The sequence below is a fragment of the Leptonychotes weddellii genome, chromosome 13 (genome assembly GCF_054177405.1).
Source record: "Leptonychotes weddellii isolate Sample4059 chromosome 13, ASM5417740v2, whole genome shotgun sequence".
Taxonomy (NCBI): Eukaryota; Metazoa; Chordata; class Mammalia; order Carnivora; family Phocidae; genus Leptonychotes; species Leptonychotes weddellii.
The window spans coordinates 55228091-55246190 of record NC_138381.1 but is presented as its reverse complement, the minus strand read 5'-3'; the positions used below and the strand labels follow the sequence as shown (position 1 = coordinate 55246190).

The 18100-nt window shown below is 49.9% G+C and overlaps 1 protein-coding gene and 1 long non-coding RNA gene across 5 annotated transcripts in view; one reads left to right on the top strand and one right to left on the bottom strand.

The window, feature by feature from the left end:
* Window positions 1-294: 294 nt before the first annotated feature.
* The window catches only part of LOC115938007 (uncharacterized), an 18114-nt gene continuing 308 nt past the window's right edge, over window positions 295-18100 (bottom strand). The window contains exons 2-3 of one of the 3 annotated variants that reach the window (XR_004073204.2): window positions 7338-7367; window positions 295-1354 (exon numbers count right to left, since the gene is read on the bottom strand). This is a non-coding gene — a long non-coding RNA (uncharacterized LOC115938007). Of the gene's footprint in view, window positions 1355-1696; window positions 3837-4610; window positions 5626-7337; window positions 7368-18100 lie in introns of those variants that run through there. The other 2 variants (XR_014139852.1, XR_014139851.1) reach the window with 2 other exon arrangements.
* Window positions 17325-18100, top strand: part of TUBB6 (tubulin beta 6 class V) — a 16280-nt gene continuing 15504 nt past the window's right edge. The window contains exons 1-2 of one of the 2 annotated variants that reach the window (XM_006749929.3): window positions 17325-17482; window positions 17866-17974. In XM_006749929.3, the coding sequence (XP_006749992.1) occupies window positions 17426-17482; window positions 17866-17974 (166 nt within the window). In that variant the 5' untranslated portion in view covers window positions 17325-17425. Of the gene's footprint in view, window positions 17483-17865; window positions 17975-18100 lie in introns of those variants that run through there. The other variant, XM_031021188.2, reaches the window with a different exon arrangement.

The following is an 18100-nucleotide window of genomic DNA, read 5'->3' as shown; positions in this document are numbered from 1 at the left end:
ATGTGAGAATGTTTTTTTAAAGTAACGGGAGCTATTCAGTCACAAATGACTCAGGTTTGTAAATTCCCCATCTTGCTGGAGAGTGAATTTAAGAAGAAAGACAGGGACACCTGAGTGGCTCAGTCGGGTAAGGTTCCTTAGGCTCAGGTCATGATCCCAGGGTCCATGGATTGAGTCCCATATCAGGCAGGGAGCCTGCTTCTCCCTCTCCCTCTGCCTCTCTTTCTCTCATAATAAATAAAATCTTTTAAAAATAAAATAAAATAAAATGTCTAATGCACCTGACAAGCTGGGAACTGAAATAAGAAGACTGGTCAAGCCTTAATAGGCAGTCTCTATGGCTTGAGCTAGAAAAGCAGTGTGAAAACTGCATCACACTTTGTATATTCACTGTAATGCACAACTGGACTGGAAGCCTTTAAAATTTTGGAAACGAAAACTATTAAAAAACATCTAAAAGAGAGATTTGGAAATTATAAATTATAGTCTAGGAGAAGTGCCAATACTTCTTTTGATTGCATCAGAAAGAACATTTTCAGTTATTAAAAATGACAGATTAATTCCATAAATTGTAAAAGTGACCAAATATTTAAAATAAACTGAGCTTGAAGAAGAAGGCACACTTGAAATGGAGGCACAGGAAACACCATTTGTCGATATACACAATGAACATCAACTCCAGGAGAAAACTATTTTTTCCCATTGATTATGTCTGATCAATTACATTATAATGCACTTGTGGTTTGATGACAAAAGTGAAAAAACAGAACAATGTTTTTGTTTTTTTTTTTAAGATTTTATTTATTTATTTGACAGAGAGAGACCAGCGAGAGAGAGAACACAAGTGGGGGGGTAGGGGAGAGGGAGAAGCAGGCTCCCCGCAGAGCAGGGAGCCCAATGTGGGGCTAGATCCCAGGACCCTGGGATCATGACCTGAGCCGAAGGCAGACGCCCAACAACTGAGCCACCCAGGTGCCCCAGAACAATGTTTTACACTATTTCAGGTTATTGAATTATGTTCCATGGCTTGAAAATGAATAAAAATCAACAAGATGAAGCCATTTAATAAATAATGGCATTCTAATAATGTGTTTTCACGGCTTGGTTAACGACAGAAATATTGTATAAAATCTTAGGCAGTGTTAGAGAAGTCCAGAAGTCCTTTGAATGGAATTACTGTTGGTTTTGTAGAACTCGTGAATACCAAGAGCAATACCATTGATGTGAAGAGGAGTTTCCATACAAGTCACCCAATGTCTATCGATGTCACTCCATGTGTCAGACCATGGCTCAGACAATGGCATCTTTTAGCTAGCAGCCACCAAGTTATACAGGGAGATCACATGAACATTTCCTAAAAATCAAAAAGTGATTGAAAATTACTAAAATGACAACAAATTATGCTACAAATTATATCACATGATTGGGAGTTTTATAATATATAGGGTTTTTTGGGTTTTTTTTTTAAGATTGTATTTATTTATTTGACAGAGAGCGAGACAGCGAGAGAGGGAACACAAGTAGGGGGAGAGGGAGAGGGAGAAGCAGGCTTCCCACCGAGCAGGGAGACCGATGTGGGGCTCGATCCCAGGACCCTGGGATCATGACCTGAGCCGAAGGCAGACGCCTAACGACTGAGCCACCCAGGCACTCCTATAATATATAGTTTTGTTTAACTAAGAATAAAAAGAAAGCATTTTGTATTTTTTATTTTATTTTATTTTATTTTATTTTTGAGAGAGAGTGTGTGCATGCTCATGAGGGAGGGAGGGGCAGAGGGAGAAGATTTCAAGCAGACTCTGTGCTAAGCTTGGAGCCAGACTTGGGGCTCAATCTCATGACCCTGAGATCATGACCTGAGCCGAAATCAAGAGTCGGACGCTTAACCTACTGAGCCCCCGAGGTGCCCCTCATTTTGTATTTTGATTGATTGATTCAAGTTTTATGGTCCTAGTTCTTGCCATTTTTTAATATCACCCTATGTTTGCCAGACACAGATGTTTTCTTGAAGACTCCTACAATATTTAGGTGCTAGTTCCAAGTTCTGCTATTTTGCGAGCTGTGGTGGCCTTGGGGGAGTTAACTGATATTGCTAAGATTTAATTTCTTCATCTGTAAAATGGGTATAATGTTATTTTTCCTTCCCAAGAGCAATGTTATAAGAGTTGAATAAGATAATCGCTGCTGAAACAGGCCGAAAATATTAATATAAACACAAACAGTAAGGTTCTATTAAATAATGGCAGGAATACACATAGTTCCTGAGAGCTGGAAAAAAATAACAAAAATTTCTAAGGCAGGTCACAAATGAGAAAAATAGTTTATAAAAACAGACACTCAGATGAACTCAATTTATCAGACATGAGCAACAATTTCCTCGCTGATCCTCTCAAAGCAGGCTTGTCTCTTAAGCTCCTGGGGAGACGAGTTATTTTCCTCCCTGCTGGTACATAGAGTGTTGCTGGGTGCTGGAGCCCCATGATGGCGGGTTTGGTATATTCACACCAAGCCTGCAGTGTGTATGCCTGGCCTGCCCTGGGCACCCGCAGGGTGGTCAAGATGAGAACATGGCCAGGTAGCCCCTGCCCCTTCGGCAGGGCCCCAGGTACTGACCCTGCCCCACAGCCTGCAGCTACACGCGGATGACCTGCAGCCCCAAGCAGAGCTGCCAGCCAAGTGGCAGGGGGTGGGGGGTGGGGGGGTGGGGGGGCAAGAAAAGAAAAGAAATGCCCATTGTTCAAGCCGCTGTATTTTGGGGTGGTTGGTTGCGCAGGATCTTTCAGCAACAGCAAAGGCAACCCCCAGATGCCGGAGTCCAGTGCTCGGCTCGGTTGTCTTGACTACGCGTTTCTGTGGCGGGGGTCCCTTCTCTCGGCACTGCATCCCTTCCTGCTCTTCAGGTGAGACAAACAGACCCTTCTTTGAGGAACAGCTGGTATTCGACTCTCCAATGTGTGGATGGAGCTGCTAAACACAAAGCCACGCATGTGGTCCAAGAGGCATCCGTGGTCCCTGCCACCTAAAAAGCCCAAGAGACCAACACAGAGACCAAACCTCATAGAAACGAGAGGGAGAGCACAGGGGCAGCGGGATCGGGGCCGTCTCTGCTCCCATGGCCGCCCATGACTGTGTCCCCCAGTTCATTCTCTGAGTTGCCATTGCAGGCAGGGTTCAAAGCAGGAGGAACAGCCACTGTGGACAGCTCCAGCAGGGAAGGGTCCGGCACAGGGAATTAGGTGCTCATGTCCTTGGGAGGCTGGAGTCAGGGCTGCCTGAGCTCTGGTGTCGTTGCTCCTTGGCATGACCCCGGGGCCCGAGTGGGTGTGCTGGGGTCCTGCGAGGAGGCAGGAAGAGCAAGAGGGAGAGTTCTGCTTCGTGCCCTTGCCCCAGCCCCTCACTGGCCATCGGCCATTTGCAACCAGAGTCCTTGCCGCAGGGAGGGCAGAAATTCAGTTCAATTGTCCAACCTCTCCTTCTAGAAGGAGGGCAGTTTTAGGGGCCCACAGAAAAATTCTGACCCCTGTTGGGTCAGTCATGTTCCAAATAACTTCTTTAAATTTTTTAATGTTTTTATGATTACGAGATAGTTCCATAGTTTGAAGATAATTGTATTTGATTTTCATAACAATGCAGTTAAGATCCTCATTATCATGGTTACCCTGTAGATGAGGAAGCCTAGAATCTAGGTGCCTTTCTCAAAGTCCCACCAGTGCCAGCCCAGGGCTCCGGATGCCCTGATCCACCTCTTCCTGACCCCAGGAGCCTGATGGAGCACGCGGACCTGGAATGGGGTTTGGCAGGTAGCAGACATCATAAATGCTTGGGAAGGAAACATCCTTTACATTGAGGAGAAAGAAAGACGTAACAGAAATTCAATATACTGACCCATTTATTTTCCCATTTCTTCCTGAAAAAGGCAAATGAAGCCTTTACTATAAATCTGACATGAATACACCATTTTCTTTCTTTTATCAGGAGACAGGTGTATTGTCAAGGTTTGTTGAAGAAATGCTTCCACATGAATTTGAGAAATAAGACAGAGGATCATAGGGGAAGGGAGGGAAAAATGAAACAAGAGACAACCAGAGAGGGAGACAAACCGTAAGAGACTTTTAATCCCAGGAAACAAACTGAGGGTTGCTGGAGGAGAGAGGGTGGAAGGGGTAGGGTGGCTGGATGATGGACATTGGGGAGGGTATGTGCTATGGTGAGTGCTGTGAATTGTGTAAGACTGATGAATCACAGACCTGTACCCCTGAAACAAATAATACGTTATATGTTAATTAAAAATATTTTTTTAAAAGGGGACACCTGGGTGGCTCAGTTGTTGGGCATCTGCCTTCGGCTCAGGTCATGCTCCCAGGGTCCTGGGATCGAGCCCCACATCGGGCTCCCTGCTCCGATAAATAGGTAAAATCTTTAGGATAAATAGGTAAAATCTTTAAAAAAAAAGAAATGCTTCCACATGAAGCTGGGTTCAATATCTTATGTCTGATATGCATCTGTTTAAAATTTTCTGTATTGCAAAGAGGCCTTTTATTTTAAAGATTTTATTTATTTATTTGACAGAGAGAGACACAGCGAGAGAGGGAACACAAGCAGGGGGAGTGGGAGAGGGAGAAGCAGACCTCCCGCAGAGCAGGGGGCCGGAGGGGCTGGAGGGGCCGGAGGGACCGAGGGAGCCGGAGGGAACCCGAGGGGCCGGAGGGAGCCGGAGAGAGCCTGAGGGAGCCGGAGATGGGGCTCGATCCCAGGACGCTGGGATCACGAACCCCTAGTGAAGGCAGACACTTAATGACTGAGCCACCCAGGCGCCCCGCAAAGGGGGCTTTTATTGATTGATTTGTAATGCTTCCTCCGTCCCAGGGAGCTATGAGTGAGGCAAACCCTTCCTCTAACCACAGATCTGACCACGGAAAAGCCCTGCCTGCCTCCATGTTGCCCCAGGCTTAGCTTTCAGTCAGGGTGGGCTGCAGGGACACCCCAGGGTCTTATTACAACTGAAGCCCGAGGCTTTCATGGAGCGCACCCCCTCCGCAGAGCATCTTTGCTACGCTCTCTCCTCTGATGGCCCTGAGGTCAGCAGGTGGCCCAAACTGCTGCCCCACACACTGTACTCCCCGCCCGGCCCTGCCACCTGGGCCCTGGCAATGGCAGGACTGAACCGGCCTTAGCTTGTTCTAGAAATGGAAAAGGAACCAAGGGCCCCCACAGCACCCCCAGCTACGGCATGAAAAAGCCTTTCTTTTTCCTCTTGGTACCCTTGCACCACATTTCCAGCATCCCTAGAACAAGAGTCAGGGGCAGGGCTGGGCGTCCTCAGCTGTCTGGGCGTCACCCACTTGCTGTGGCGTTCCTCGGGCCTGTTGCTGCCTGCCAGGCCCGGTCCAGAAGGCAGATGGCCACATAAAAATAGTCGGGGAGCCCTTGAGGTGCCACTTCTCCAACTGCTGTGTTGAGTGGAAGCCAGATGAGAGAGGGGACGAGGCATGGCGTCTGTTTGGAGTAGAGGCTGGTTGCTCAGTGTGTCTGTCCGGTGGGTGAGTGCGGGCTCTCGTCCAGCAAGGATGAACGGGAAGGGCAGGGCCAGGGAGAAAATCTCAGCCTTGTGACGCCCAGCTCTCCCTGGAATAAACACCAGACAAAATAGGTCTTCCTGATTCATCAGTTTCCAATCAATTCTACTGCGGCTGAAACAGTTCGGTTGCATTATGTCAGTGTGGATACAGCCCCCGAGCTCCCGGCCCCGGTTTCTTGTTTAAGAAGCTAGGATCTGGGGCGCCTGGGTGGCTCAGTCGTTAAGCGTCTGCCTTCGGCTCAGGTCATGATCCCAGGGTCCTGGGATCGAGCCCCGCATTGGGCTCCTTGCTCGGCAGGAAGCCTGCTTCTCCCTCTCCCCCTCCCCCTGCTTGTGTTCCCTCTCTCGCTGTGTCTCTCTGTCAAATAAATAAAATAAAATAAATATTAAAAAAAAGAAGCAGCTAGGATCTAGACAATGGGGAGTTACTCATCAGCGGTATGAAGTTTCAGTTGAGCAAGATGAGTAAGTTCTAGACGTCTGCTATCCAGCCTTGTATCTATAGCCAATAATGATACAGTGTATGCCTTGCTAAGAGGGTCGATCTCATCTCAAGTGCTCTTACGGTAATACAATAAAATGTAAAAGGAGAAAAGAAAAAGCAGCAGCTAGAGTCTAAGAAGGAGCCAGAGGCCGGGACAAGTTCCTTGGTCTCTCTCAGACTTGGTTTCCTCATCTGTAAAAGAGGGAATAAGACCTGCCTTGGAAAGGACGGCCTTAAATGAGATGTGTTGCATAAAGTGCAGTGCTCCCTGTTTTGGAGCACTGTGGACACAGCACCAGATGGCTTTATCTCTCCTGATCAAGTGAGTGAGCCGTATAGCATATATTGGGCAGTGAGTCACAGATACACTTTAGGAGGGATAAGCAAAAGAACTGGGAGATGAGCCATCAGGGTGGGTGGAGAGGGGTGCTTTCTGAATCACCGGGCCAGCTGAGAAGCGAGGGAGGGGCTGCCACAAAATTCCTGAGGACAGCTGAGACAGCTGGGCGCGGTGGGCTCCAGTTTGAACTGAGCTGAACTCTCCAAATAACTGTCTCTTACTACAGAGAACGAACGATCAAAACGTCACATTGTTTTGGTCTGGCACTTTCAGGTCCGTAGGCACCTTCACGCACGTTACGTCAGGTGCTCCCAGCAAACCTGTCAGGTGGAAATACCCACCGCACTCCAGAGCTGTGGAACAGTGGCCGCAAGGCTTGTCCCCCGCCTTCCCAGATGCCCCACCACCTGCGGGAGCACCCAGGGCCACGGCCATGGCTAGATGAAAACTCAGTCCCTAACTAGCCTGTTGGGGGAGAACTAGGCACAGAATTCGGGCAAGTAACTGGTTGATCATAATCAGTTGTAAACCATCTGATTCTGCTTTAAAAATGCCATCTGAATTTATATTTAATTCTGAGAAAACCCTGGTGGACACCTCTTTGTTCAGGGAGGCATTACTAAATTTTTCCTCATCTCCCATCATAATATTCTGGGTCATCCCTTCGAAGTCCTCTGCATCGCAAATTTTCTTCCACTCTACTTTCGTCATTTACAAGCCTCCACTGGGTGCTTGTGCATAGTAAGCAGTGCACTGGGTGCTGCGGACAACATACAGGACGTCTAGTCTCTAACCTTGGGAGCTTACAGTCTAGTCCAGGAGGTAAGACTTCTAAATGTGGGACAATGGACAACGTGATCATGGAGACAGTGAGCACATGATACTGGGGTTGGAGCAGACACACAGGGCAGACTGGAAGTTCAATGCTGACTTACCTGTGTGGTGATGTCATGTCCAGCTGGAACCTGGGACCAGAAAAAGAGCGCATCAGATTATTCCAAGCCTGGGGTGGGGATGATGCACATTTACTTAATTTAATCCAAGCCCCAGGGGTAAATAGCAAAAACCCAAACAGTCCCATTTGTGCTTCTAGTTGTGAAAGTGTAGCAGAACTTTAAACTATCTTTCCCGGCACCATTTCATTACAGAACAGCTCAGTGAGTGGTAGGAAGGGCTGGAGGAAAGATGAACAGGTCCAAACATCCCGGTCGCGTCCCGGGGCAGGGAGGGGCCAGCTGACACATGTCAGCAGGAGGTGAGGGACGTGGCCTGAGGGGCTCTGACAGAGGCACAGGCGGAAGTCCCAAGGGTGGCTGGAGCACATTGCCAGAGCTCCAAGCAAAGATACAGGTAGAGGTGACGCTGAGGGGGGCAAGAAAGAAGAAGGAGGGGCTGCACGGGGAGAGGCTCCAGCTCCTCAGGAAGCTCAGGCTGGGGGACCCAGAGCAGTGTCCACGTCACAGGGAGGTAAAGTTCCATGGCAGGAACCAAGGGTCAAGGTTCAGGGCAGCGATAAATTAAATTAAATCTTTTTTCTAGGAATCAATGGACACAAGTTCAGGCCTATAAGATTTTTATCACACAAAAAATGTATCTTGGCACGCATACAAATGCTCATGGGATTCATCACGAATGAGATGCTAGCAACTTTGGTCAACCTCAGGAAGAGAAGGCGGAGGTCGCAGGATGTCCCCAGGAAACTCTGTTTCCTGGGATTTGGTGCACAGGTCCACTCCTTGCCCGGAAGGTCAGAAGCATCATGCAGTCACCCTCACTGTTGGGGGCCTCCCAGCCTTGTTGGGAGACCCCGAATCTTATTAAAACGGGCCCTTTGGGTCCTGGGCGTCTAGTTGATTATTCTCATGCTTTCCTGGGGAGGGGGGTGTCTGCTCTGCTTGTGCAAATAAGTCCCATTGAAATTCTCCTTCCATGATGTTTCCCATATAACTGCCCTCTCTCACACACTTATGGGCAGAATCATTCATTCACTTCCATCACTTTCTTTCTTAATATTAATATGAAAAAAATGTTTCCAAGTCATTTAATAGTAAGAATGGTGGCAATCGCTATTTATTCCCAGCATATCACATCATTATAATTGTTATTTTTTTTTATCTGCTGCAGAGGTTACTAAAACTTGATGACAATTATAATTAGTCGTAGCCCAGTGTCTGGGATGCAATAAACACTCAATATTTGTTGAAGAAAAGAGTGAATAAATCAATGAATCCTCAATACTCAAAATAGTATCCTATGACAGAACCAGACAGAACAGACTGATGGGCCTCTGACCTTGGAGCTTTGATCCCCCAGGCTCTGACAGGGAGCTGGTCCAGCAAGGCAGAGGGAGAGTCCTGGGACAGACAGGCCTGGGTGGTACCCCCAGGGGCAGATCCATCAGTGGGAATACATCGCCCATTTTCTCTATATTTCTCCTTTTCCTTTTAAGCATGGAGGTCTGTCTCTTCTTTTTTGTCCTCTTCCGGCCCTCTGCTTTCTCTTCCCTGACTAACAGATAGAATTGAACACTTACTGTTATATCAACTAGGTAAGTATTTGATGATAGGAATCTATCAAAATCCTAGAGGAGAGGGATGCCTGGGTGGCTCAGTCGGTTGAGCCTCTGCCTTTGGCTCAGTGTCATGGGATTGAGTCCCGCATCAGGCTCCTTGCTCAGTGGGGAGCCTGCTTCTCCCTCTGCCTGCTGTTCCCTCTGCCTGTGCTTCCTCTCTCTCTCTCTCTCTAATAAATACATAAAATCTTTTTTAAAAAAATCCTAGAGGAGAACACAGGCAGCAACCTCTGTGACCTCAGCCACAGCAACTTCTTCCTAGACACATCTCCAAAGGCAAGGGAAGCAAGGGTAAAAATGGACTATTGGGACTTCATCAAGATAAAAGCTTTCACACAGCAAAGGAAACAGTCTACAAAACCAAAAGACAACCGACAGAATGGGAGAAGATATTTGCAAATGACATATCAGATAAAGGGCTAGTATCCAAGATCTATAAAGAACTTACAAACTCAACACCCAAACAACAAATAATCCAGTCAAGAAATGGACAGAAGACATAAACAGACATTTCTCCAAAGAAGACATACAAATGGCCAACAGACACATGAAAAAGTGCTCCATATCACTTGGCATCAGGGAAATCCAAATCAAAACCACAATGAGATACCACCTCACACCAATCAGAATGGCTAAAATTAACAAGTCAGGAAATGACAGATGTTGGCAAGGATGCGGAGAAAGGGGAACCCTCCTACACTGTTAGTGGGAATGCAAGCTGGTGCAGGCACTCTGGAAAACAGTATGGAGGTTCCTCAAAAAGTTGAAAATACAACTACCCTACGACCCAGCAATTGCACTACTGGGTATTTACCCCAAAGATACAAATGTAGTGATCTGAAGGGGCACGTGCACCCGATGTTTATAGCAGCAATGTCCACAATAGCCAAACTATGGAAAGAGCCCATATGTCCATCGACAGATGAATGGATAAAGAAGATGTGGTATAGGGCGCCTGGGTGGCTCAGTTGGTTAAGCGACTGCCTTCGGCTCAGGTCATGATCCTGGAATCCCAGGATCGAGTCCCGCATCGGGCTCCCTGCTCGGGGAGTCTGCTTCTCCCTCTCCCACTCCCCGTTTGTGTTCCCTCTCTCGCTGTGTCTTTCTCTGTCAAATAAATAAATAAAATCTTTTAAAAAAAAAGAAGATGTGGTATATATATACAATGGAATATTACTCAGTGATCAAAAAAAATGAAATCTTGCCATTTGCAACCACCTGGATGAAACTAGAGGGTATTATGCTAAGCAAAGTAAGCCAGTCAGAGAAAGACAATTATCATATGATCTCACTCATATGTGGAATTTAGGAAACAAAACAGAAGATCATAGGGGAAGGGAGGGAAAAATAAAACAAGATGAAATCACTGAAGGAGACAAATCATAAGAGACTCTTAATCACAGCAAACAAACTGAGGGTTGCTGGAGGGGAGGTGGGGGGATGGGGTAACTGGGTGATGGGCATTAAGGATGGCAGGTGATGTAATCAGCACTGGGTGTTTGGTTTTTTGGTTTTATTTTTTAAAAAGATTTTATTTATTTATTTGACAGAGAGAGAGCCACAGCGAGAGAGGGAACACAAGCAGGGGGAGTGGGAGAGGGAGAAGCAGGCTTCCCGCTGAGCAGGAAGCCCGATGCGGGGCTTGATCCCAGGACCCTGGGACCATGACCTGAGCCAAAGGCAGACGCTTAACCGACTGAGCCACACCCAGGTGCCCCAGCACTGGGTGTTATATGCAACTGATGAATCACTGACCTTTACCTCTGAAACATACACTATATGTTAATTAATTGGATTTAAATTTTAAAAATAAAGAAGAGGTAATTAAGTATCTATTTCTCTATTTCTCTCTCTCACACACACACAACCTTCCAAATCACACAATCACTTAAATCAATTTCTATTTCATTTAACATAAACTTAATTTTTTATAGCCCTATGACTGCAACAAAACGAAGTTATCTTCTGCAGTTCTAGAAATGAGAGATTTATGCGTTTATATGGTACATACTTGAAGACAAACGTGCTGAGTGCCTGCTTTCAGGCAATCTCATCATCAAACGAAAAGACCCTTTTACATACCCAATACACAATCTGCCCAACAGTCCGGTAAGGCTGGAGTATAACCCCCATTTCCCCATGTGGCAGAGCTGAAACTCAACCTACTCTGTCCAGTCTCAAAGCTCCACGAGGCACTAATCCCAGCCACCTCATTTTATTAGCAAGAGAGTTTTGTGCTCTAACATTCCCAAGGAGAGGACACTGCAGAAGTCACATAGAAAGGGACAGAGAACACTTTGCACATGAAACTGTCAGGGATCGAGTAGGACAGGTTCGAGTAAAGTGGCCCTGTGGGCTATATAGAGTTGTATTGGTGTGGCTCCCAACACATTAGGGCAGACTCCACATTAGGGCAGACTCCACATTAGGGTAGAGCTGGTGGGAATGTCCTTCCCTTTCTCAGTGACAGGCTGGGTCTCCCAGGGCCCACCTCCACCTAAAATCAGGGCAGGGCCCCATACCTTCATTCACACACACCGGACCTCAAAGCCCCTGCCAGCTGAGCCTCTAAGGTATTTCCTCTTTAAAGGAAAAGCACAGCCTTTGTCTCCCTCTCTCTCTCTCTCAAAGAATTCCAGGTATCTAGAGACCAGGAGAGGAGGTTTGGGGGTTGGTGAGAATCTCCCTCTTCACAAAGAGGTTCTCATCCTCAGGTTGCAATGAGTTCTTTCCTGCACTGCTCCTCTCTGCCTCTCTTCTGGAAAGAGGACTGACAACAGGGATTGGAATCCTTTTAATCATAGCGTTTGATCCAGTAATTCCACGTTTAGGAACCAATCTTCAATTCTAAATTCAAAAATATTTCATGCACAAAGATGTTTGTTGAAGCATTATTGACAGTAGTGGAATAGTGGAAATAGTAGTGGAAAATTGGAAATTAAGCCAAATAACCCAACAGAAGGGAATAATTAGAATACTCTATAAAATGTTGTGCGGTCATTAAGGATGGTTTTTATGAAGCACCATGCAAACGCGAAGAAGCTACACTTACAAAGTTCAGTGTTTCAAAGCCCACAGGCAACATGAACCTAATTAAGTTTAAGAAAACTAGTTGTAGGGGGCGCCTGGTGGCTCTGTCGTTAAGTGTCTGCCTTTGGCTCAGGTCATGGTCCCAGGGTCCTGAGATCGAGCCCCACATTGGGCTCCCTGCTCCGTGGGAGCCTCCTTCTCCCTCTCCCACTCCCCCTGCTTGTGTTCCCTCTCTCACTGTGTCTCTCTCTATCAAATAAATGAAATCTTTAAAAAAAAAAAAGAAAGAAAGAAAGAAAGAAAACTAGTTGTAGAGTAAGACTATCAGGAAGGGTTGCTGGAAGGGAAGAGGGCGGGGCATGGGCTAGGTGGGTGATGGGAATTAAGGAGGGCACTTGCTGTGATGAGCACCGGCTGTTGTATGGAGGTGATGAATCACTAAATTCTACCGCTGAAACTGATATTACACTATATGTTAACTAAAAAAAAAAGACTGCCAGGAAATGCGTCCAAACGTTAATTAATTAATTAACTAATTAATTAATGGTGTTTTGGGGGTTGAATTTTTGGTTTTTGTTTACTTTTCAGTCTTTTCCAACTTTTGTGAAGCTTGTCTATTACTACCCCACCCTTTTTAAAATTATGGTTTTAAAAAAGTGCACACCATAAAATGTGCCATCTTAACTATTTTTAAGCATACAATTCAGTAGCATTCAGTATATTCACAGTGTTGTGCAACAGATCTCCAGAATTTTCATCTGGCATAACTCATCTACTAGTTTTTTGTTTTGTTTTTTTTTTAAAGATTTTATTTATTTATTTTTGAGAGAGAGAATGAGAGACAGAGAGCATGAGAGGGAGGAAGGTCAGAGGGAGAAGCAGACTCCCTGCCGAGCAGGGAGCCCGATGCGGGACTCGATCCCGGGACTCCAGGATCATGACCTGAGCCGAAGGCAGTCGCTTAACCAACTGAGCCACCCAGGCGCCCCCTCATCTACTAGTTTTTAATGGGAAAATAATACAAAGATTATTTTTAAAAATATAAGCTGCCCAAGGCTAGCCCTGAACAGTGTCCTGCTTCAGCTGGTTTTATTTATTCATTTATTTTAAAGATTTTATTTATTTATTTGAGAGAGAGAATGCAGTAGAGAGCATGAGAGGGGGGAGGGTCAGAGCTCCGAAAAGCAGACTCCCTGCTGAGCAGGGAGCCCGATGCGGGACTCGATCCTGGGACTCCAGGATCATGACCTGAGCCGAAGGCAGTCGCTTAACCAACTGAGCCACCCAGGTGCCCCAGCTGGTTTTAAAAATCCCGGGATGAAGGCACCTTTCCTTCCTTCCCCTGGCCTCCAGCCTAGGTCACCTGGCAGGGACATTCCAGAGCCCCTTCTCCCCAGGCAGCTCCCCATCAGGACCTCTGCCCCTCCCAGCACTTCTCTCCCCTCCTCCATAACACCTGGGTGTGCTGGGGCCTCAACCCCTTACCCTGCACACCCTGCAGTGTGTGGGCTCAAGATAAGGGGCCAGGGTGAGGGAGAATGAGGGGGGAAGATCCCCTGAGTATGGCCTAGGGGTGCTGGGGGAGTCCTGGATGTTTGGGCTCAAGGTCTTTGTATCTAGTCACTCAACCCCCTCATGTTGCTGGGGAAGAAGCTGAGGCTTGGAGGTCACATCGGGGATCAGATCCCAGGATTCTGTCACCTCACACAGAGCTCTTCCTTCTAGAACAGACTGAAGACTGTTATATTATGCACAGTATCAGAGAAAATGGTCAGTGTTGGAACTGATTCCATGACTGGGAAAATACAAACACACTTAGGTTGGGCTGGGTAAAGCCATCTGACTACAGCAAGACATGCTGCCATTTTTGCCAAATTGCCACACAACATGGCAACAATTCCATCACCAGCAGGTAGACGTCAGGTCGTGTTTGTTGTAAAGTTGATTTGATAAACTCAATGCCCCCCACGAACGTCCCAACCTGCTTCCAGGCCCCCCTCATGGTGGACAGTGACACTGATGTGCAAAAAGTGGTGTCCCAGGGATGGCTGTGTGGGGGCTGGGGGGTCTGGGGTGTTCCCAGGAGCCCAGGAGGCCCTTCCCAGTGTGGGATGGAGTTGGAGAGGGAGAGATGGGGGCAAGCTGAGACTTGGGGCTGGAGGCTGCAGGCCAGCAGCCCCCTCCCCCACTCCTGATGCAAATCCCCAAGGCGTCTGAGAATCCTACACTGGAACCTGGCTTTCCAGACAGGAAAAGGCAGGAGGACAGAATGCACCCTTTAAAACTTTTGTAGGCTTGATTTGTAACTTGCACATCCTTAGACCCAGGTGTCCTTTTGCTCCAGCCCCATCGTTGTGAGGACCTTAGCCGTGGGCTGGAATCCTGTCGCCCACTTGCCAGCAAGGTGATGCCCGCTCTGAGCGTCCGTTTTCTCATCTGCAGTAGCATCTGTAACTGTTGTGATGAGTCCATAAGTTGTTGTGATGATTCCATAAGTTGTGTGGAAAAGCGTGCGGCAATGAGCCCAAGTCACCTTAGTTACGCGCCCTCATGATGTGGATGGTAGGCTGGGGTGCCGGTCAGCAGGGAGTGTCCATTAGAAACTCTAATAAATCAACTTTCCGCCGTCGAATCCCAGGGATGGGTGTTCCTGAAGCCACTGACACCTGCCTTCTTAGTCCATCAAATATCTCGGATTCAAATTCCCACCCAAGGAGTAACATCGAAAACGTGGTTATTTCCACAAACCACCAAAGCTTCTGAAGTAGACACCTTTCTTTAAGCTACTTAGTGGCTTGATTCCGCAGGGGCTGTGTGACCAGAGCTGAGCAAAGTCTCTCCCAGGAACCCGAGGCCCTCCACTCCCCCAGCTCCCTACACTAGACTCAGTACCAGGAGACGGAAAAAGGAAGCGTTTACTTGGAGTCAGTAATTAAATTGAGCAATGGCCACAAACAGCCTAAATAAGGGTGCTGGCTACTCAGAAGAGGACAGCCAGGTCACCTCAGGTTGAAAGTCTGATGACAGAGCGTGGGCAGGGCTGTGGCCCCTCACCTGCTTCCTGGCATCACAGAAGGTGCGGGAGGGGACCAGGGCCAGGGACCCAAAGGTTAAAGAAATTAATCCTTAAAATTGGAAACATTTGGAAAACTCCAAAAGAAAAAATATTTCAAATTCTCTACCACTTTCCAACCACACAGTCGTGAGGACTTTCCCAAAGTTTTCATATACCTAAAGAGAAACTACTGGTGCAGATTACAGAGCATTGTCCCTTCCTCTTTGTGTGGCATTTCCATTTGACCTGGGAGGGGTGCAGTCCGGGCTTTCCAGAGTCTCCCCACCTAAAGTGCTCACACAGGGAAACTCATGCAAAAGTCTCTGGTGGATGTACATTCCAACCGAAGGTGCCACAGAATCAGAGCCCCTAGGATAATCCTTTCATTTTACACATGAATAAACTGAAGCCCAGAGAATTGGAGTGAACACAAAGCTAACTGGAAACAGAACCAGAATTGAAATCCAAGTCACCCTGACTCACCACCCAGTGGTCATTCCTTTCTACCACACAAGACCACCGGGAAGAGGGACTATTGCTCCCTGAGGGCCTAATTCATGCCCAGAAGTAACCCTGATTACTCCTGGCATACATTAAGTATCTGCCGCAGGAGTACATGAGTGAGTGAGCCCTGCCAGCTAGAAGCTTCCGTAGGAGTGAACTGGAAAGAGTTCACTCTTTCCAGGTGTGTGGGTGTCCGTGGTGAGCATGCCTATGGAGAGGGCTGGCCGCAGAGGGGCCCAGGCTGGCTGGGGCAAACAGAGCGGGTGGCCGCCGAATGAGGGCAACTGAGCAGGGAGGGGTAAGGGGCCCGAGCCCAGAGGGCCCGGATGCCAGCCCCTAAAGTGAGGACTGTGTTACCTGCTGGAGGGTGTGAAGGGAACAGGTGCCCAGGAGGGGCCGCCCAGCAAACACTGGGAAACGGGACGTTTGGAGTTCAGAGAGAGGTCCGGGCTGCACCATGTTATAAAAGAAATATGGAGCCATGCTTTGCATCCGCACAGTTGTCTTCACGTCCCCAGAGAGGGCTGCGTTCCTTCTGCGGCATCGGCCTGCCTTTCCGCGGCCCCTTGAGCATGGAGACGTGTCCGATGAAACTTTCCTTCTGGCGTCCTCACTCCTCCAGCACTGCACTTACGTAAAGAACAGGCACACAGGCACACCTCCCTCCGAACAGCAAAAGGGAGTCCCCGGCACCCAGGAGTAGGGAAGGTGAGGGAGCCGGCAGAGGTAGAAGCCAGCCCTCTGCGCCCTCCTGGGGCCGAAGAGCTTTTTCATCGCTGACTCCCAGTGGAGAGGCTGCGTAGACAACTGTGCAGGGGGTGTGCGTGCGTGCGTGTGTACAGGTGTGTGTGTGTGTGTGTGTGCGTGTTCACTGTCCGATGCCGCCAGGTATTCACTCTAACTAAACCCCACTACAAACGTTTCGGAATCGCGGGAATGGAAGGGTACCTGTATTTCGAGACGGATAGGCAGGAAAGCAAGGACATAAGAACCAATACCCTAAGTTCAGTGGGGAGGACGAGAGTCAGAGTCACGCTGGAACACTCCACTTTCGTGTCCCAAAGCCTGTCTCCTCGCTGGGTTTGACCCCGCGGCGCTGGCGGGGTGCCGGGGGGCGGGGTGGTGGACAGTGCGCACCCACAGCTGCAGAGCACCCCGGCCTGGCCCAGCCAGGCCCGCGCGGCCCCAGAACCCACCCCGGGCGGATCCGGGTGGGACCCCGCCTGCCCAGGACGACTCAGCGGGAACGGTCTCCCTCCGGGGAGGGTCAGCGACGGGGGGTTGGGGGGGTAGGGAGGGCAGCAAAATGAGGGCGGGGGCCGAAGCCGCGTCCTTCCCGCCCGCCTCCCCACTTTTAAAGTCTCCAACGTCTCCCCCTATCTCCGCCCCCAAACCCGCTTCAGTAGGCGCATTTCCCGGCCTGACTTCCCCAGCAGGGCGTCCTCAGTTCCCCTTTCTGTTCTCCCTCCTGGGACAGCACCGCGTGGAAGCGGCCCGGGAAAGATGGCCCAGAGGGAGGCGAGCCGAGGTGGGGCGCCGGCAGCGGGGTGCCCGGGGAGGGAGGCCTGGGGGGCGAGGAGGGAGGCCCAAGGCCCGCCTGGACGCGAGGAGGCGCGGCCCGGGAGTGCGAGGCCCGGGGGTGGGGGCTCTGCGGGCGCTGGGGGAAGCGGGGGCGGCGCGCGATCCGCGGGGGCGGAGGGGGCGCGGCCGGGGAGGGCGAGGCCCGCGGCCATTGGTCGGGGCAGCCCGGATGGGGGGTGGAGAACAGGCGGAGGGTCGAGTCCCGGGGAGCGCGCCGGGGGCCCGCAGTCGCAGCGGCGGTCCGAAGAGCCAGTGCCCCGAGCGCAGAGCCGGCGCCCGCCATGAGGGAGATCGTGCACATCCAGGCGGGCCAGTGCGGGAACCAGATCGGCACCAAGGTGGGCCGGGCACTGGGCTCCCTGCGGGTGGGCAGCTGGCAGGCCTGGGGTGTCGGGGCTCGACCCCTCAGTGCGGGCGCCCCGGTGCGCACCCTCTCTGTGCCTCGGTCCTCGGAGCCCAGCCCTGCCCTGCGCGGCACTCGGGAAGTGCTTCGAGGAGTGGCGCGGCCGAGGAGGGGGCGTCACAGCCAGGGACCCCCTGCCCCTCACCCCTATCCCTACCCAAGCTGGGAGCGGCCGCCGGCGGCTCAGGCGCGCCTGGAATTCGGCAGCCGGGCCCCGCGCACCCCGCCCCGCCGGGCCAGCCCTGGCGTGAGCCGCGGGGGAGGGCGCCCTAGGCTTCGGGTTCTGACCGTCTGTTCCCCCGCCTCGCCCTGCCCAAGTTTTGGGAAGTGATCAGCGATGAACACGGTATCGACCCAGCCGGAGGCTACGTGGGTGACTCGGCGCTGCAACTGGAGAGAATCAACGTCTACTACAATGAGTCATCCTGTGAGTAGCGCGGCGCCGCCGGGACTCCGCCCTTCCCCGTCGGACCCCGCCGTCCCCCTCCCAAACCCTCGGCCATCCCCGCCCGGACCCTGGCCATCTCCTCCTCAGATCCTGGCCACCCCCCTC